Genomic DNA, 21691 nt, shown 5'->3' with positions numbered 1-21691 from the left:
AATTAATATTTTTTATCAAATAAAAGTTATTTTGATAAAAATTGAAATGTTTGTTATTAAATAAAAGTTATTTTGATAAAAATTGAAATGTTTGGTTAAAATATTTCTGGAAAAGAATAGGGGCTGGTATGACCGTGGAAGATTAATTTTAAAATTAGGCCCTTTCTTCCTCAAGCCTATAATTGTCATTCCAGGCAGGGGTCCTTTCGTAATTACGTATCCTCTGATTTTTCAGCGTCGAATGATCCTTATCCTTGAGGCTTAAAGTCCCTATAAATGAGGAAAATAAAACGCAGCGTTTAGCTAAGCTTTCTCGTTCTCTTCGAAAAATCTAGGGTTTTTCATCTTCTCCTTCCCCTCTCTCTCCTCTGAAATTTAATCGTAAGCTTCATCTTCTACTTCTTCTTTTTTAAATTTATATTCTTTAATTATTATTTTTAATTGCCATTTAATTTTGAGATCTCATGCTCTTACGTTTCTGACTTCTTGATTTTTTTATAGATCTGATAAATCGTCGAGCTTGTACTTTTTAAAATTTAAATACCCACTTTTTTCATATATTTTTCTTATGACTTGTAATAGTAGTTTAAAGATGTACTGATTTGATGCTTTAGTCGATTAGCCTTTTAGAATTGAGAGCTGAAAAATTAAATCCCTTTCTCAGATTTGTTCCTTTTGAAGCTTATATGTATTTAATTTTGCTTGTGTATTTATGGAATCCATAATAAAAGATAACATGAACTATGGGTTTGTTTAGATATTGTTTGATTGTTAGCTTTCCACAGTTGAATTCTGTGTGCAATTGGATATGCATGATTTTATTAATATATAGAAGGTTCCTGTTATAGTTTTTGTTACATTTTAGTTGTCCGTTACATTGAAAATCTATTTCTATTATCTGTTCTATGATGGAAGCAAAAGCTTGAGCTTTAAGGTGACTTGAGCTTAAAGTAGATTGTTGATGTCATTAATGATGATTGGAGTGTTTTATCATGTAAATTTGTGTGCCTTCCCCCCCCCCAGGATTCTAATGGCAACTTTTAATGCAGGGAAAGGAAAAAATGCCTAGGTATGATGATCGCCGTGGTGGCACTCGCCTATATGTTGGTCACTTGTCGTCGAGGACAAGATCACGTGATCTAGAGGACATGTTTAGCCGATATGGGAGGTAATGGAATCTTTTTGCTATGTTGAAGAGTTCGTGAGTTTATCCTACTTATTAGACTGGTTTAAAAGCTGTGTTCATTTGACATACTTTGTTCAAGTTCCCCCCCCCCCCCCCCCTTAGTTTGAGTTTTCATGGTTCTATTCTTTTGCATTGAAGGCCATTAGGATTGATTCTGGGTGTAGTGACAATGATGTACGAGAAAATAGTCTCATTTACGAAGCCCTTAATGTAGAGCATGACCCCTGGTCCTATTCGAATATGAGTGAGAATGTTGCAACCCTCCATGAGTCAGTCTGCTTTAACTCAAATGATCTTGTTGAAGGTCATAACCTGGAGGTCTATGGTGAGAGGGTGACCTTGGTGGATTTGGCGAGTCTTTCTATAGTGTTATTGCGTGTTTTTATCGAAATGGCAACAATCTCAAATGTCAGTGTTTTTCGTTCATCTGTGAGGGGCGAACTATCAACCCTTGATAATTGTGTCATGATGGCCTTACTGTTTGTGGCACCCGTTTGCGCAGAGTACGTGATGTGGATATGAAGCGAGACTATGCATTCGTCGTATGTATTTCAAATCTCTTCCAATTTAAACTGAAAAACTCTTCTTTGTTATCTATAATTTCTTCACCATATTGAAGATATGATCTTTTTCTTGGATCTTTTCTTTGTTCGTCTTGTGTGTTTTTGTCTGCCTCCTTGATAACAGGAATTCCGTGAACCTAGAGATGCTGATGATGCAAGACATTCATTGAATGGTCGAGACCTAGATGGAAGCCGTATCATTGTGGAGTTTGCCAAGGGAGTAAGTTTTATGATAACTTCACTACTATAAGTTTTCTAGAAGGCAGTGGATGCTATATGAAACCGAATGAGAAATTTAATATTATTTGGTTAATGTTTTTTAAGTAGTCATTTTCCTAATGCCTTCTGATTTTTGGATTGTGTGACACATACAAGTTTGCATGTTCAGTTCTGTTGCTGCTTAGGGTGCTAGTAATATGTCTAAATGCTGATGTGGATTTCTGAAATCAGACAATGTAGACCTATAGATATAAATAATTAAAGCAGCAAAATATAAGATGCTTGTGGTTTGGTAATAAACTGATATTCTCATGGATATGCTTTATGATCATGAGTTTGATGTTTAAATTAAGTGTAAGTAGCTGCTGCTGCTGGGAAGAAAGAGATTAAAAGCCTTTTATGTAACCAGGCATTAGAATATCATTGTTGCCACTCGGTATCTTTATTAGAAACTATAAGAAGATTGTTGTCCTAGACTTGACTCATTAGTAGGGGTGTGCAAAAAGATCCTATCTGATTGATCCGATTCGTTGATCCGATCTGTTTTTTGATTTTTGGATAATTCGGATAGGATATCCGGGGGAAAATTCGGATAATTGGGTTGGATACGGATTGGGTAAATTCCATTTTCGGATTATCCGAAATAAATTGGGCTTTTAGATTTTAAATTCCTTTAGCCCAATTAATAAGTAACCCTCAACTCATTAAAGCTCGGTTGCCTTGCTCATGTAGAGCAGTGGGAAAAATATTTCCTCGTATAAGACTCGCCGTATTATTTCCTGATCTAGGGTCATTGCTATAGTATCAAAAGGACGCTAGGAACACCGTGCGACTTCAATTTTTTTGGTGGAAGACGCATAGATTACCATGCGTCTTTAGTTTTGCCAAGATTAAATACGCATAGCAGTCATGGAGTCTGCAACTAAAGACTCCATGCAATCCTGGAGTCTTCTAAATGTATTGTAGCAATTACCCTACTCTGGGAAATAATGCTTAAGGTGGATTATTTTGGAATTTTTTTTGAAGAATTTACCATTATCCCATTGAAGCTCTAACCCAATAAAAATTAGAATATTTAATTATTTATTGTGGGTAGTAATTAAATATATATATAATATAGTAGAGGTATCAAATAAATTATATTAAATCACAAAATTTAATTTTTTTATGTCAAATTAAATTTTATATTCGGATCGGGATATTCGGATATCCAATTTTTTGGATTGGATATGGATCGCTATTTTAGGTTTCCGAAATTTTCGGATGTCCGAATTTTTTGATCGGATCGGATCTGATATCCGAATTTGCACACCCCTACTCATTAGTGTATCTGATTCGAATCGCAATATAGGTGCCCCGTGGCCCTGGTGGAGCTCGAGAGTATGCTGGAAGAGGTCCTACTCCTGGCTCTGGCCGCTGCTTCAATTGTGGAATTGATGGTCATTGGGCTCGTGATTGCAAAGTCGGGGATTGGAAGAATAAGTGTTATCGCTGTGGCGAAAGAGGCCACATAGAAAGAGACTGTCAAAATAGTCCAAAGGAGCTGAGGTCATTTCCCTTCCCTCTCTTTTTGTTGGTCTGACCAGTTTGCTGCAAATTGGAGTTTTTTCCTACCATTTGAAAAACTTATATTTTGTGTACTTGGGAGTCAATTTTATTTGTTTTATTGTTGCAGCCGTCGTAGTTACTCTCGCTCACCTAGTCCCCGACGTGGTCGAAGCAGAAGCCGCAGTTACAGCCGTGGCCGTAGTGACAGGTTTGTATTGAGCTCTACCTGCGTCAACAAGATTCTGGTTGAGATACGCAAATTGTTTTGGTCTTGTAAGCTGGTCGGGCTCATTCTTTTTTGTGTTGAATCTCTCGACCTTCCACAGTAGGTCAAGATCACCTGTGAAGCGAGAAAGGAGTTTCGAGCGTGATGATAGAAGATCAAGGAGTCCCAATCGCCACAGGCGGTCTCCATCCCCAACCCGAGGGAGGAAGCAGAATCCGGTGTGCGGTGGAAGAAGCCCCTCCCCAGCCCAAGGGAGGAAGCAGAGTCCACCGCTCGATGAAAGAAGCCCACAAGAGAAGCGGAGCCCATCCCCAAAGGATCACAGACATGCTAATGGTTCGGATTACAGTGCGAGTCCCAGGGGAAGTAGCAGAACTCCAGATCGTGAAGCTGATGCTGAGGACAGGCCTTATAGGGGATCCAAAAAGGAAAACGGCCAAAGCTGCAGCCCCAGCCCGCCCCCTAGGGAGGACCGAAGCCCAGTTTACGATGATGAAGACGACGATAATCATGCTTCTCCGAGACGCAGCGAGTCGAATTAAGCTGCGGTGGTTTGAATGGTAGGACCTGGTTACAATCTGTGTTTGCTAGAACTTTTGAGATCTTGATGTATATTTTGATGGATTAGTTTTGCGTTATAAGAAATTAAGCACTTTTAAGATTTATTAAAGGCTTAATATAAAATAAAAATAAGTGACTAAAATTAGGTATCTAAGTTATAGACCTGATGTTAAAACTATTTTTCGGTAAATTTAGATGTTTAACAATTTCAATGTTATACTTTTAGGAGCCTGCGTTGTTATTTTAAATTTTATCGTTAAATAACATGTGTTGTTTTTATATAATTTTAATATTTTTATTTTTTTTAAATTATCTAAGCGTTCCGTGTTATTCAAGGTAGAATTTAATGTTTGTTATAATTAAAGTAATTAAAAGTGTAATGTTAAAAAAATTTAACTATTTAAATAAAAAAACTGATATAATTTGAATATTTATTTTTGTATTAAATTATAAATGATTTTTTTTATATTATCTTGACAAAGATTATTCTATAACCGAACTATTATGATAAAAGTAAATATTTTATATTAGATCAAGAATAAGTATTTAAATTATTTTCTATATTCTTTGGTATTTTATTTATTAAAATACATGTATAATGTTAATTTCATTTGTTTTAGATCAATTATCCATTCAATAAATGTATGACAAATTATTCTTTCAATGTATGAATGATATATAATTTAAAATTAGATAAAGTATATAAATATTTTATCGATTATAAGATGTTATTCTATAAAGTTTATTATAAGGTGTTATTTTATAAAGTTTTTTGATAGAACATTTATAAAATTTATTATAAAGTTTTATCAATTATAATGTTTATTTAGTTGAGTCTCTTGATTATAATAACGAATTGCCTGTCCAACTCAGTTGGTAGAGCGTAATGCTCTTAATCTTGTGGTTGTGGAATTGAGTCCCACGGTGGGCAATTCATAATTCTGACTGCCGGAGGTCTTCCACGGAAGCTGCTCTCAATTTGGTATTGGGGCAGCCTACTACCTTACTCCCCTCTTCCCATTACATATGGGAATAGGGTCATCTAATTTTTTTTCTTGATTATGATAACCTTATAATAAACTTTATAGAATTAGATAAAGTATATAAATGTTCTATCGATTGTGAGATGTTATTTTATAAGTTATTATTTTGTTGAGTCTCTTGATTATTAAAAGTTACTGAATAATCTATTAATTATAAACACTACTTTGTTAAGACCTTCGATTATTAAAAATTATAAAATATTTACCAGATTATACATATGTTTTTCTTAAAAATTGACAATTGTCTGAACTGGACGTTAATTAGTTGATTGTGATATGAACGTTTCGGGTTCAAACATCACATATTTTAATGATATAAACATTTATTATCAAACGATTAAGAACCTTAGATGGGATCAAAGAAGAGATTGTGAATTGTTTGATGCATAAACAAAACCAATTGAGCAGATATCATACAAAAATTCAAATGAAGTTCATCCCTTTTGTTCTTTTATATTTGTACAAGTTTTTGATGTGTTATTAAACCGTAACGTTTTGATTCGGTCTCATTTTGCGTAATAATTAAAGGGTTAACTACACGGATGATATTTTATATTTTTAATTTGATCGATTTTTAAATCAGTCACTGATTAAAAAAAAGTAGGTTTGATTCTTTACTTTATCGGTTCATTCTATTTTAATCTCGCTAGTTAGTTTAATAGAAATGTTATACGGCTTCGTCGTGATTAATCTTGATCGACTTGGGTATCTGACTTTGGTGAGCGAGTCTTCCAACGGGAATTTTCTGCATACACAATGACTTGAGACTTTACTTAAGCGATATCAAATTGGTTACTACTTGAACCAACCCCGCTGATTTATTTGAATATACTTTTAATAGAATTTTATGCTCTTAACGGGTCGTGAAATAAAATTTAAAATAATTTTTCAATTTAATTCGTTTTCTATAATATATTAATTCTAATATTAATTTTTTAAAAAAATTAATGTTTCATGTCACTTAACTCGATCAGCTAATAATCAATTCGGTCTAATTATATTTTTATTTAAATATATATTTTAATAGAGCTCTCGAATCAAAATGTGCCCGTCGAGAAAAAGCTAAAGTCGGGTAGGTGGTAAAGGAATTGATGTTATTTTTCAAGGTGTTGGGTTCGAGGGTATGAGTGTTCAATATTAAGTGGTTGAGAGTTATCTTCGAACAGATAATATATTGCACTAAAACAGATCAAAACTGATAGTTTATGTACTAAACACGTAAAGTTCTTTATAGATACTAAAATGAAATGAAAATTAAACGTTTGGCATGATTTTAAAAAACTGAAAATTTAAGTACTAAATATGTAGTTTACCCATAAAAAACAAAGTCGGGTACCAGAAAATTCCAAATCGGATTCAAGTGCGACCCGATACCCGATTTCGAATGCCTTCGGAGAAAAAGCTTCAGTTTATGTATTTATTTAATATTATATTTCTTTGTTCTTGTTGAGAAAAACAATCGGGTTCGTTTCAGAAGATTTCTTCAAATGCCTCACACCTCATCTCCCTTCCTTTAATTCGTCTCTCTCTTCTTTACTTCGAATCATTCTTAGCTTCTTCCCCAAAGTTTCAGGTAAAACCCTAACTCTCTCTTCCCATCTCTCTAAGATCCCGGAAAGTTTTTAACCTTTTTTTTTTGGAAAATCAGATCCATTTTTTTATTATGTTTTTTAATTTAAATATAATGATTTCAGTGAAGTAAGATTCCATGATTTTGAGTTCTTTTAACGATTTATTACGATCGTTACTGTTAAATATTTTAATTGGTTTAGTGAAGTCGTGAATGAGAAGAAGATTGATTGTAGGAGTAATTATGTGATCCCCCCCCTTTCAATTGGTTGACTATTTTTTATTGTTTGGAAAGAAGTGACGAGGAGTGGAAGGACGAGACTTTTGTTTACATTTTTTAGTTTGAGATCGAGGAAAGTGGTAAATAGGGGGAATGGGGTTTTAGAATTACGTGGTCTTGATTATTTTATGCATGTATTTTTAATGGTTATGAAGTGGTTTGCGCTTCCAATATTTTTTCTGATGTAAACATACTATTATTTGTATAGATATAGTTGGCGAAATAGGACTTGTGCTTCTGTATCTTGAGTCTTTCTTCACAGCTTCTGTGCTGGAATTTTGGGTATTATAGTTTATTACTATGTTACTTGGACTTATGATTAAAAATGTTACTTGGACTACGGCGTTTTAGTTTTGGACGCTTATATGCTCATCCCCCCCCCAAAAAAAAACATTTCCATGTATTTGAAGTGTCCTTGGAGGATCTTATCCACATTCCAATTCCATTTACAATTTGGATTTCGGACATTACCTTCGGACACGGATTTCAAGAAAATTGAAAACTTGGATAATCATGGATTTATAAAGTAGTAATTGAAAATAAATTGTTCCAATAGAAATTACCGTGTTATGGGGTTGGCTACAATGTTTTGTGCAACATAGCGTAGGATTTAAATGCTGGATGAGATTGTGATATTTGACGTGCTAGATAGATTATTCATATGGTTACTATCTTGAAATGCATGATTCTGGACAACCTAAAAAGATCCTTTTTGTTGCTACTGGCCTCTTTTTTTCTTTTTCAATTCTCTTATTTAAGTATTGTTTCTTTAACTGTTGTTACAAGCCTTATAGAAGGTTCTGTATAGCTCCTAAATTCATAATTTTATTATGAGTTTATTGATTATTGATATTTCAGTTATATAGGAACTTATTTTGATTAATAATAGATGAGATGGATCATCACGAAGATGAATCTCGGGCTGGAGTTGAACAGCATGGAAAACAAGGTGATGAGGTAAGATTAATGGCCTAATTAATTTCATGTGAATGGATGAATAAGGTTTACTGTCTGATCATTTGTTCTTGTTCTCAGAGTGTTTTTCTTGATAAGAAGTTACTTTGATACAGTAGACTTATATATTTTCCTTCCAATTTCAGGAAGCCGTTGCTCGCCTTGAGGAAATTAAGAAATCTATTGAGTGCAAAATGGCTCTCCGTCAAACCAATTTGAATCTTGAAAGGCCTGGTTAGTAAATTTTACTACATTTTAGGGTTTTTATATGCCCATTGCTCGTTATGGAAGTGGTTAAGTTTGTTGAATTGATTTGTATATCGTATAGTGATGTTAGCCCGTACTAGATATGCATGCATACATGATACATATATATTTGTAGATTTTCTTTCTAATTCATCTTAATAAGTTGTGATTATATATTTTGGACTGGTTCTGTACAGCAGCCCTCATTATATTGCCATGGAAGCATTTGCATTTTTATCTATTTTTTTAACATGAATTCAGTTTCTCTGATATTGATACGTAAAAACTGTCAGGTAGATGTTAATATTTTTTCCCGTGGTTCTAGACTCTGTATTCCTCAGGACTTTGGATTCTAGCATTAAGCGCAATACAGCTGTGATTAAAAAATTAAAGCAGATAAATGAAGAGCAGAAGGAAGGATTGATGGAGGAGCTACGAAGTGTCAATTTAAGTAAATTTGTTAGTGAAGCTGTCTCTGCTATTTGTGATGCCAAGCTTAAGAGTTCGGATATACAAGCCGCAGTTCAGGTAGCTTTCATGAATAAGTTTGATCCAAAAATTGTATGGTTATATGTTTTAATAAATGCATATAGATTTTATGGTTATATGTATTATTTTATCGGTTAATTTGCTGCGAGTACATAGTCTTAGAAAAGATCTATGTTATTTTCTATCCATACATGCAAAGTTAATATTAGCATATTTGGTTTAGTTTTTTGAATGTGAAAGTTTCTTATATTCTCTTCAGCTGAAAATTATGCATGGTTTCACTAGCCAAACCCAAAGACTTGGATGTCATAACAGTTTGAGCAAGGTGATTAAGCTGCAATCATGTAGGTCATTTTGATTTTAAATAAGAAAGAGGAACATTAGTCTTTTGCGTCCAAATGGGTTGTAGTAGTTTCTCGAGTAATTTTTTATCTCTTTCAATTTTCTCGTGTGCACCTGTTGAGGTTTTGCTAGCAGACTTGAGTTTTAATGAAGATTCGACAATATAAGCTATGAATATTTTTTATTCTGTACAGTTCAAAGATCTATAGCCTGGTTCCTCTTATTATTTTAGTGGTCAATTTATTTGTATTTCACCTTGTCAAGTTCTGTGTCTGTCTGATAATATGCCCTAGTTTATTGTGTATATATATATATACACACATATACTATATAAGTATATAATAACCTCCCCTGGTTTATGTTAAGTATAACAGGATTTCTATCGCAATTGTCTATAACCTTCCCATTTCCTTTTTATATAGATTTCTCTTCTTTTTTGGTAGTGTAACTTGTTCAATGTTTGCAAATATGTTGATGGATATAGGTATAGATTTCTTGGTATCATGAATGACATGCATTTCTGTGACATCTGTAACTGCATGTATCATTTAGGTTTGCTGGTTCTTTAATGTTGAGTTCTCTTCATATTCTATGACTTATGATTTTGCCTGCTCAAAGTTTGTAAATGTGTTGATGGATTATTCACATTTGTTCTCTGTAATATAAGAATATACTTATTTGCAACATTAATAGTCTATATTTTTCCTAGCTAGCTTTTTATTGTACACCAAACCATTTATCCTTTTTAAGTTTGTTGGTAATTTACTATTGTCTATCTGTCCAAGATCTGCTCTCTGCTTCATCAAAGGTACAAAGATTTCTCACCAAGTCTGATACAAGGGCTCCTGAAAGTCTTCTTTCCTGGAAAATCTGGGGATGATTTGGATGCAGACAGGAACTTGAAAGCAATGAAGAAGCGTAGCACTTTGAAACTTCTTCTGGAACTGTACTTTGTTGGAGTTATAGAGGAAAATGGTATTTTTATCAGTATCATTAAGGATCTTACTAGCACAGAGCACTTGAAGGACCGTGATGCTACGCAGACAAATTTAATTCTTCTTGCTAGTTTTGCTCGACAAGGGCGAGTGTTTCTAGGACTTCCTATTTCTGGTCAAGGAATTCAAGATGAGGTTTGTCTCTCTTTTTTGTTCTTTAGTTGGCCTGAAATTTGCATTTGTTTTATTTCTGTAAAGATATCATGATTTTCATTTTGAATTTTAGGTTATTTGTAGCTTTGGTTTTGATGATGAAAGTTTATGGTTTGACATGTTTTATATGTTGACACTTTGCTACAGTTCTTTAAGGGCCTCGGTATCACAGCAGATCAAAAGAAAACTTTTAGGAAGGCATTCAATGTATATTATGATGCTGTCACTGAACTTCTTCAGTCTGAGCATACAGTAAGCTTTTGCAATTGAAAATATTAACTTTAGGGGAAAATAAGTCATGAGGTTCTTATTTGAACTTATCCTTGGCAAGAACTTTTGTTTATACTTGATAAGTTTGACGGCTTGATTCTTTCATTATCTTTTGCTTTCTTTCCCTCTTCCCTAATTAATGGGGTTTTTCTTTTATAGTCTCTTCGCCAAATGGAGCATGAGAATAATAAGATTTTAAATGCTAAAGGAGAGCTCAGTGAAGAAAATGCAACTTCATATGAAAAGCTACGAAAATCTTATGATCATTTGTACCGCAATGTCTCATCGTAAGTTGCTTTATGATGTCAATTTCATGGACTTTTTATTTAATGGGAACTGGACTAATGGGTCGATTGATTGATATTAAGCTTTCCATGGTGAATATGGTATCTTTTGTTTTATTCTAATTAGTGTACATATTCATGTAATGCCTGAATGATTAATGATGTTGTGATTAACAAGTTTATGAGCCTTTTCTAAATAACTACCATTTGACATAATTGGAGCCAATTGTACTTTTCTGCACTTCAAAACTTAAATTATTAGCTGCTACTAGTTCTTACGCGCACTACATATAAATTAAGGTTTGGATATTAAATGCTTCCTCAGATGATTTGCATTGTGTGTACCTAAGATGGCTCTTCTATTATGAGTCTAGGGTTTAGATCTCTTATGACATTCAGATGAGCAATTGTATCAAGAATTGTGGCAAAAATGCTGGTTTTGGGCTTGATTCATTGTGCCTCTTTTGTGAACTTTTAGATTTAGTGATTTCTTTGAATAAAGATTGAAGTGCAATGGAATTGTGATGAAGTGTTTTTCTATTTGTCAAGACCAGTGTAGATACAATTTTTTTCACTTAATAGCAACTTTATGATGTTGGAACTCTAGACCCCAGTTTAATTAGGGTCGCTTATGTCCCACCAAAGTTAGCGGCTAACTTATCCCAGAAAAGAAAAAAAATTGGTGGCTAAGATGATAAATCACTGTAAAACTGTCAGGTTGGTGCTATTCAACCCCTCTTCAAAATTTTTATTTTTCCACTATTGAATTTTTGTATCAAGCATTCCTTTTGCATCACGAGTAAATATATGAGTTCTTTTTACTTGCAAAAGAAACCATCCATAACTGATTTTTTATTTCTTATTGCAGTTTAGCAGAAGCACTTGATATGCAGCCTCCGGTAATGCCGGAGGACAGTCACACAACCAGGGTTACCACTGGAGATGATGCTTCATCTCCAGCATCTGGAAAAGAGTCTTCGAACCTTGAAGCTATATGGGATGATGACGACACTAGAGCTTTCTATGAATGCTTACCTGATCTTAGGTATGTTGTGGTCTTTATTTAGTTAGTTAAGGAGAGACTTTCTCTATTGGGCCTTTCATTGATTTTTTTTTTTTTTTGAAATAAAAGATGTATTTTCATGCTTTTAAGAGCATTGTGTACATGTTCTTCACAGAGCATTTGTCCCAGCAGTATTATTGGGAGAATCTGAGTCCAAGGAAAGTGAGCAAACATCAAAGGCACAAGAGCAACCAACTGTAAGTAGATCAAAATTTTGAACATTATCATTAGTTCAATTAGGATCAATTTGAAGCTAACAATTCCTGTAGGCTTGTCTGTGCTTCTATGCTGCCAATAATACACTGTTCCTTTTGTTTTAGCATTAAGTTTTGATTGAGTTCAAGCATCAGCAGCTTCTGCTCTAACATTTCATGTTCGATGCTCATCTTTGCTCCACCAATCATTACCAACCATGATCCAAACTTTGAATCTGATTGTTTAACAAAAGAGATAAAAATTAAAAATGAAACTAAAAAAGATATTATAGAAGAAAAGCATTTTAACGTAGCAAACCTCAAAGGTGGACTGAACCATTTCTTAATTTTTTAACTGCTGTGCACCCATCCTATGCCCGAAATTCATTTCCTTTTTATCATTTTGGTGGCTAGGTGGGGCAGGATGAGTCAGTGATGGACTTAATGACTGTTTAAATTTCCTTTCTGAAAGATCTGATCTATGACTCGTAAATAGTCTTCTCTATTTGATGGTTATTGGTGATTTGGTGTACCTTTTAGGAATCCTCTTCTGAAGCAGATCAAAGTACTCCAGTCACAAGATGCTGCGGAGGCTTCTGCAGACTCTGGTACTCTGCAAGAAGGTAAAAGTATAGAGAAAGGGAAGGATAAAGATGAAAAAGATAAGGAAAAGACCAAAGATCCAGACAAGGAGAAAGGGAAAGAGAGAGAAAAAGACACTGATAAAAAAGGTGAAAATGAAAAGGAAAAGGTCAAAGGTAGCGAAGGGACAAATTTGGATGCTCTACTGCAAAGACTCCCAGGTTGTGTGAGTCGTGACCTTATTGATCAATTGACGGTAATATCTTTTTTCAGTCCTACTGTTGAGTGCCGCTTTTCGACGGGGTATTATTCAACTTTAAAGGATCATTGCATTGTTCATTGAAATTTTCAGGTGGAATTCTGTTATTTGAATTCAAAATCAAATCGGAAAAGACTTGTGAGAGCATTGTTTAATGTTCCACGGACTTCTTTGGAGTTGCTTCCATACTACTCACGCATGGTTGCAACATTGTCAACTTGTATGAAGGATGTTCCTGCTATGCTCTTGCAGATGTTGGAGGAAGAGTTCAACTTCTTAATTAATAAAAAGGTTTGCTTCCCTGTGGACCCCCCTGTTCTCTTTGCAACTGTCTTCATCTCTACATTTATTTCATTTTACCAGGTATATATAATTATAACTTATATTTCAAAATTGAAATTAACTGCAGGATCAAATGAACATTGAAACAAAAATCAGGAACATTAGGTTTATTGCAGAACTCTGTAAGTTCAAAATTTCACCGCCTGGTCTTGTCTTCAGTTGTCTGAAGGTATGTGCAAAACAGCTAACTGATAAATGTTGGTTTATATCCCCGCGCTTATTACTATGATGATACTTCCTTTCTTATGGGAGTTTATGAACTTTTGAAACGACCAGAATTATAAAAATTAGGAGCAATCAGCTTGTTGCTCTCATTTTGTTGTCTTATAAGTTGGACGCTATAAATCCAAACCTGTTCTGGATGCTCTCTTATTCTATTTTCCTTTGTACCAGACATGTTTAGATGATTTCACTCATCATAACATTGATGTCGCTTGCAATCTTCTTGAGACTTGTGGTCGTTTTCTGTATCGTTCTCCTGACACTACCATCAGAATGGCTAACATGTTGGAGATATTGATGCGCTTGAAAAATGTAAAGAATTTGGATCCTCGACACCGCACACTTGTAGAAAATGCTTACTATCTATGCAAACCGCCTGAAAGATCTGCACGGGTCTCTAAAGTTCGTCCTCCATTGCACCAGGTATAATTTGCTTTTCCTGATAATATACTCTACTTGTTTTGATGTTAAACCTCCTTACTGAGTTTTGTCAAATACTTTTGCAGTATATTAGGAAGTTATTATTTACAGATCTTGACAAGTCTTCCATTGAGCATGTTCTGAGGCAACTTCGTAAATTACCGTGGAGTGAATGCGAATCATACCTCTTAAAGTGCTTCATGAAGGTTCACAAGGGGAAATATAGTCAGATTCACTTGATTGCTTCTCTCACTGCTGGTTTGAGTCGCTATCATGATGAATTTTCTGTTGCTGTTGTCGATGAGGTTTACTTCCTGAATTTAGTGCTAGTTCTTCTTGAGTTGAATTTTGATTCTCCTATATCTATGTTATCTGTAGAATACATTCTTCATAACTTGTTAAAATTCCTTTTAGTGTATACCTTTTGTGAACAATTGAACACTGTGGTGATAATACAAAAAAATCTGCCAATTAGGCCTATGTTTCAATTTTAATGTATAGTTTTAACCTGTAGAGTTCCTTTTTTTTTTGTAATCTATTTGCCTTGGTTTTCAGCTGAGTCCGTGGAGAAATTCTTGCCAACATGATATGATGGTCTTGAGGAGGTTTTCTTGTGTTATGCCTGCTCTAGAGATTCTATTATTTTGTTGTGTTAGGAAGGTAGGATGCGGGAAAATAGATGTCTCATGACCTGGACCGTTAATTTTGTTTTTTTCCCCATGGTTTTAGTTGGGTATTGCTTTGCAAGGTACCTTGTTGGTTTGTTAGATATGCTTGGAGAATGCTGCCCTTTGAGAAAGTTTTGATACTTTAGGATTTGACTAGGCCTTTTTGAAATTAGACTTTTTTGTTCAACCTGAGTGTTGATGACTCCAGTGTGAGATTCTTTTTTAACTAAGATGGAAATATATTGCTATAAAGCCATGAGCTTCTATCATTAGAACTTATATTTTTATTAGGTTTTTTGCCTAGCTTCTGAGAAATTTGTGTATCTTGTTCCTGTCTCATCTTTCCTGTTGATGGTTATGGCAAATTCAAGCACAATCTTCCTTGCAGATAAGAGTAGAAGCACACACACCCATGAATTTTTCCCGTGGTTTACTCATGGTTGTTATATTCTGTACTTTCAGGTTCTGGAGGAGATTAGAATTGGCCTGGAGTTAAATGATTATGGGATGCAGCAGAGGCGCATTGCTCATATGCGTTTTCTTGGGGAGCTATACAACTATGAGCATGTTGATTCTTCTGTCATCTTTGAAACACTCTATTTGATTCTTGTTTTTGGCCATGATACAGCTGAGGTATCAAGATATCTGACTTATTGATATGATTATCAATTACATAGGGATATGGTATGCTTGCTAGGCTCGGCAGTGGTGCTTTCTAGGCACTTAAGCTCTCTCTCTCTAATTTTTCTCTAAAACATTCATGTGTGTTTTGTTCCTTGAGCTTCTTTGGCAATGCATTCAAAGAGAGGAATTAATTTTGTAGAACATATCTGCTGATGCATTGCTGCTTCTCTGGGGATTATGATGGGTTGGGATTTAGGAATTTTAGGGTCATGCTACAGAAGGGTAGGGTTTTCTGAATTGTTTAGGTTTGATTCAAATGAGTCTTGATCTGTTAAAAGAGGGTTTGATTTGAGAAAAGAAAAAAAATTAAATGAGATTTCTGGTTAGTTAAAAATATAGGATAAATGAAGTTTAGAAATGCTGTGAATGATGAGCCCAATAATAATAAACTCAACTCATGGGGACTGCTAGGTTTTTAAACTATTAAGTAACATGTTTAACTGTAGGGTACATTGTCTCGCAGAACTTGCTGAAATTATTTTATCACCTTTGAAGAGTAATATACAGAACAATCCTAATAGAAAATTTCTAATTCCTAGAATTGAAGTTATATAGAGAAAATAAGGATTTCAAATGATTACTTCATTAATTGTTCGGAGATAAGACTGTTTATAAGAGTTTTAAACGATTTTGTTGTTATTATGTGTAAGATTTTGTACTGAATGTCGTTTGATTCAATTTTTCGTGGTCTGATTTGATTGTCTCTATTGTTAGCAAGATATCCTCGATCCACCTGAGGATTGTTTTCGGATCAGGATGGTTATTACTCTTCTTCAGACATGTGGGCACTACTTTGACCGAGGTTCTTCCAAGAGAAAACTTGATCGGTTCTTGGTACACTTCCAGAGGTATATTCTTAGCAAGGGTGCGTTACCACTGGATATTGAATTCGATTTGCAGGTAAGCAAAATTGGAATGTTTATTTCAAGTTCTAGAATTGTCCTTTGCTAATCATAGGAAAAAGAATGCTTTCTCTCTTTTTGGTGTGATCAAAGCCTGTTGAAACTGTTTTCCATGCTTGGCTACCTTTTTTAATGGGCTTAATATAGAGGATGAACTTGCATTATTAGTCCCCTTTAATACTGCAAGTGCTGACATGTTTCACTATCGACTTTTATCCATGCAATGTTAGAAAACCTATCTTAGCATTGGCGTAGAATACTATGTTTCTCGTCTCTTCATTTTCCCCAAAGTACCCATGTCCAATGGGGTGTGATTCCTCAACTATATTGGAAAAGATTGGAAAAAGGTGAGCATATCCATGTTGGACACATCCATATCCGACACTCACTTCCTAGTCAGAAAAACATAGATGTAATGCTTAATTGTCAGTATGATCTCCACGTGGTTGGTTACAATAGAACTTAAGATTTGTGGGCAAGTTAATGGTACTTCTTTTATGCATAAATATTTTTTCGTTCAGCCTCTTTTTGTATGTTTTGTTCTAAAAGGTGTCCTGTGATGTATAAATGCGGTAAATGCAGGACTTATTTGCCGAATTACATCCCAACATGAACCGGTATTCATCTATGGAAGAAGTTAATGCAGCTTTAGTAGAACTTGAGGAACGTGAACATAGTGCTTCAACTGACAAGACAAGTAACGAGAAGCACTCCGATACTGAAAAGCCTTCTAGCAGGACTACTTCCCATTCCATCTCAGCTGATCAACCAAGCATTTTGAATGGTTCTGAAGAAAATGGTGGAATGCATGAGGAAATCGGTGACGGTGACAGTATCAGTGAATCAGGGAGTGAAACCATTGAACCAGAGGGACATAATGAAGATGATTTGGATGAAGAGAATCATGATGGTGGGTGTGATTCTGATGAGGAGGATGAGGAGGATGGTGGACCTGCTTCTGATGAGGATGATGAAGTTCATTTCAGGCAGAAGGTAGCCGAGCTCAATCCTCTAGAAGTTGCCAATTTTGATCAGGAGCTCCGGGCTGTAGTGCAGGTAAGCTCTCATTTTTAATTATCGCTGTTATTTGTTTATAAGAGAAATTATCCAGTTTCTTACGGTTAACAGAACTGCATTCAATGCGTTTCCAGGAAATCATCCCCACGTATTTCACCCTGATACAGACACCTTTGCCCCTATTCGGCCCTTTCACAAAATCCATTCCATCCAAGCTTGATATTCTAGCTTGCTTTGTGAATTTTATCCCTTTGCCGAGACTAAGTTCTACTAATATTGTTAAATCTTTGTCTAATGTGGTCAGTGAGTTCAAATTATGTAAGAAATAGTTGGCTTGCTGTTCATTTCGATTCGATTTTAATTACAGGAGAGCATGGAGCAACGCAAGTTGGAGTTGAGGGGCCGACCTACATTAAACATGATGATTCCGATGAACGTATTCGAGGGTTCTAGCAAAGATCATCACGGAAGGCTTGTTGGAGGGGAAAGCGGTGATGAAGCATTGGATGAAGAGTCTGGAGGGAGCCGGGAGGTTCAGGTGAAAGTTCTCGTGAAGCGAGGGAACAAACAACAAACAAAGCAAATGTATATTCCTCGAGACTGTACGCTTGTCCAAAGCACGAAACAGAAAGAAGCAGCCGAGTTTGAAGAGAAACAAGACATTAAGAGGCTGGTCTTGGAGTACAATGACAGGGTTGAGGAAGAGAATAATGGACTCGGAACACAGACATTGAATTGGTCAAGTGGAAATACTCGAGCTTATGGCCGTGGGAACTCATGGGAAGGATCCAGCAGCAGGATCGGAGGATCCCGTCATCGCCACCATAGCCATTCTGGAAGTGGATCTTATTATGGAAGAAAAAAGTGAGATTCATGGTAAAATGTTAAAAATTCGGATGTCTGGGTATCAGATTTGCACCTCTATTTGCCTAGACATTAGACAAAGGATTGAGAACAACAGTGGCTTGAGCTCTCAGAAACAGCCATATGGTTGAATGATCCTCTTTCGAGTCCGATTTGAAACGGAATTTTGATGATACGTTGCCGGTTAGCCGGAAATCAGCCTTCCTGCAAAAACTGTTGTTTCATGGGTTTTCTCATATAGGCAAGGTACGCGATACGTCTAACTTGCTATTTTACTAGATATTATCCGTCTTAGTTCGGAGTACGTAGAATGGATCCCGATGTGTGGTTTCCGGGACGATGAACTGAAAATAATCTTTTTCGGAGTGCGGAAATTGTTCGTGTTTCCGGTCTTTACTGATTATCTGTTAAAGAGGGAAGGAATGGATTTGATTTATTATGGTTTATGTTACCCTAAGTGGTGAAGGTCACTATGACTTGTGTTTGATATATAAAATATGAATGGCACTCATTTGGTGTGTATAATTTCTTTTATAGTTTACATGTTAGCAAACACTAAACGAACGAAACAAACACCTTAAATGATATATAAACGAATGTGAACACGATATTAAACATTTAAATGAACACAAACCGAACTTGAACACCTTAAAAGATAAATAAACGAATACAAACACGGTATTAAACATTTAAATGAACGCGAACATGACTTTATTTGTTTGAACTTAGTTCATTTACACCCCTATATGTGTGTTTGTAATGCTCATTTCCTTTTATTTATAATTTATTGTTATTATCTTATCCAATTTTATAACACTACAAATGAAGTTTTTTATTTGGAATTGTACTCGAATAGAAAAATAATTTAAATATTACTTTTCTAAAACAACAAATGCTTATTCTATCCGGTTTACGTATAAATAGACTAATTTGAACCTGTCTCTATAATAGAAGGACGTTAAGGGCAATTTCACCAGTTTAGATCAGTAGGAGACAAGATGAATCTAAAAACCAAAAAATCTAGCCAACACATGATTTGATTCTTAAGGTGCATTTGAAGCAATTTGCAGCTAATATTGGCTTTTAAATCTTTTAGCCCAAAATTATTAAATTCGTACATCAAACCTTTATTATTCATTAATTGAAGTAAGGCCCCCTGTGCTTTTCACTAAAGTTGGATTAGGGTTCATCATTTCTGTTTTCCAGTTTATTTTTACTAAAAAGATTCCTGATTTTAATGAAATGATATTATTATCATTATTATTCTCTTAACTTCAACCGGTAATTATAGATTCGATGTGTTTTTTTTTGTTTAATCATTGATATTAATTTTTTTGATCGATTGAAATGCAAATATAAATATATTAATCGATCGAGGTATGAATTAGACGATCTCATTGATTAAGGGATTGCTAATATTACTCGACGTCTGAGTTTGAGCACCACATTTGTAGGAATGTGTGAGCCTTCATTGATAAATTGTGAGGTCTTTTGAACATATACTATATTATGTTTCATACAAATCTAATTAAGGATTGCGGACGTCGGTTTTATTCAAATGTACATCCCTAGCTCCGATATTATGCTATATTAAGTAAAATTAAAGAATAAAGGGTAAATTACGTGTTTAGTACCTAAACTATTGAGTTTGATCCGTTTCAATACCTAAATCTTCAATTTCTTTCAAAACCATATATGAAGTTTAATTTTTGTTTCATTTTAGTACCCGTCGTTAAAAACTTTAGTTTTTGTTTCATTTTAGAATCCCGTTCAAAATTTAACTTTAAGTTTTGAAAAGATTAAAAGTTTAGGTACTAAAACGTACTAAAAATAACAATTTAGGTACTAATCGAATTAAGTTTTTAACGATGGGGCATTAAAATGAAATGAAGACTAAACGTCATATATGCTTTTGAAAATTTTGAAAGCTTAAATATTAAAAATGACCAAAACTAATAGTTTAGGTACTAAATGTATTGTTCTCCATTTTTTCCAAGCTTCTAAACTCATCATTGATGGAAGTTGGAGAGGGGCCATAATTTTTCTAAAATTGTGGGGCTTATATATCCTTATGGAATAAAAAGCTTTTAGCCTTGAGAAATTATTTTATTCTTGTGGGGACTAAATGATTACAAGTACGCCAAATAAATGAATCAAATTATCAACTTCATAAAATTTCAAAAAAAAAATTACGAAAGCCTTAATATACAACTAAAAAAATGTCTTATCGAAAATGTTAATATTTTTTTAATATTTTTGATTAAGCGCTACCTAAAACATTATTTTTTTACCGGAAATGTTAATTTCGCTACCTCATTCCAGTAGCAAAAATAACATTTTAGGTAGCGTCCAATATTAATGGTTCCGGTAGAAAAAATAATGTTTAGGTAGCACTTATCGGAAATGTTAAACATTTTAGGTAGCGCCCAATATTAACATTTCCGGTAGAAAAAAAATAATGTTTTAGGTAGCGTTTTACCGAAAATGTTAAAAAATATAAACATTTTCGGAAACATCTTTTCTTAGCCGTATATTAAGGTTGTTGTACCTTAGACACCCCGTATTTTGTTCAGATTTCAATTTTTAATAAAAAAAATCGAGTTTAATTTAGCTCGATAAAAAAATAATTTTTACTTGAAAAATATATATATATATATATATATATATGAGACTATTAAATGATCTCAGTGGTGAAAAGAATGTGTTTTTTTCCTTAACGATTCGAGTTTAAATAGTTGTGTTTGTAGGATTTGCGCGTGTTGTCAATCTTTAAGAAAGATTCTGAATCAAATTAGTCGTGCTTTGACACGTTGATATTTACGTATCAATTGTACTTAATTAGGGTTTTTAACCTAAACATGTTTTTAATAATGTAATAGTTTTTTTGTGTGTTAAACTTACTAATAAAAATAAAAAATAATTAATAATTAATAAAATAAAAATACAAAATAAAATTAAGCCACTCATTTTACATGAGAATCAAATTTATCTTTCCAACATAAAATTCTATATTTTTATCATTTCAAATATGTGCATTATGATCATTTTTTATGATTAATTTAGTTGTGAGCTAATGATGGATAACTAAAGGGAAAATTTCTTCAAAGATCGGGTCGAATTGGAGCGTAATAAAAAAAATCCACTCTTTTATTCAAGGGTAAACTATACTTTTAGTACCTAAACTATCCATTTTGTTTTGTCATGGTACCTAAACTTTCATTTGTTTAAAAACTATACCTAATGTTTACTTTTTGCTTCATTTTAGTACATTGTCGTTAAAAATTTATCGGTAATTTTCATGGATAAATTACATCATTCATCACTCAACTATCTTCTCACTCCTATTTTAGTCATTAAATTTTAAAAAATTTCAATTTAACTAAACTTTCAAGTTACTCCTATTTTAATCACTCTACTTTGTTTTATTAATATTTTTTGTGTCACGACATTTTATTATTATTTTATTAATATATAACTAAAAATTTTTTGGAAGTTAGAGTGATTAAATTTGGAGTAATATGAAAGTTAAATAATTAAATTAAAAGA

General features: G+C 33.9%; 1 protein-coding gene and 1 pseudogene across 2 annotated transcripts; both read left to right on the top strand.

The window, feature by feature from the left end:
• The first annotated feature begins 296 nt into the window (after positions 1-296).
• LOC120151731 (serine/arginine-rich splicing factor RS2Z33-like) lies at positions 297-4406 on the top strand. 2 transcript variants are annotated; one of them, XM_039164103.1, is made up of 7 exons: positions 297-381; positions 1050-1168; positions 1689-1728; positions 1874-1969; positions 3320-3516; positions 3644-3724; positions 3843-4406. In XM_039164103.1, exons 2-7 carry the CDS (start codon positions 1062-1064, stop codon positions 4282-4284), a joined length of 963 nt encoding a protein of 320 aa, XP_039020034.1. In that variant the 5' UTR covers positions 297-381; positions 1050-1061; the 3' UTR covers positions 4285-4406. The 2 variants fall into 2 exon arrangements, with proteins under 2 accessions (XP_039020034.1, XP_039020035.1); XM_039164104.1 differs by lacking the exon at positions 297-381 and having other exon boundaries at positions 1079-1168; positions 1491-1728.
• Positions 4407-6842: 2436 nt separating this feature from the next.
• Positions 6843-18665, top strand: LOC120151766 (annotated as a pseudogene).
• Positions 18666-21691: the final 3026 nt, after the last annotated feature.

The sequence above is a fragment of the Hibiscus syriacus genome, unplaced genomic scaffold (assembly GCF_006381635.1).
Source record: "Hibiscus syriacus cultivar Baekdansim isolate YM2019G1 unplaced genomic scaffold, ASM638163v2 tig00111069_pilon, whole genome shotgun sequence".
Classification (NCBI taxonomy): Eukaryota; Viridiplantae; Streptophyta; class Magnoliopsida; order Malvales; family Malvaceae; genus Hibiscus; species Hibiscus syriacus.
Note: the sequence above shows the minus strand (reverse complement) of the source record. Positions and strands in the feature narration are given on the sequence as shown.

Bases quoted from the DNA above. Each gene is read 5' to 3' on its own strand.
- LOC120151731 (XM_039164103.1), top strand. From the start codon at position 1,062: ATGCCTAGGTATGATGATCGCCGTGGTGGCACTCGCCTATATGTTGGT. The intron at 1,970-3,319 runs GTAAGTTTTATG...ATCGCAATATAG, and splicing joins TTGTGGAGTTTGCCAAGGGA to GTGCCCCGTGGCCCTGGTGG. The intron at 3,725-3,842 runs GTTTGTATTGAG...GACCTTCCACAG, and splicing joins AGCCGTGGCCGTAGTGACAG to TAGGTCAAGATCACCTGTGA.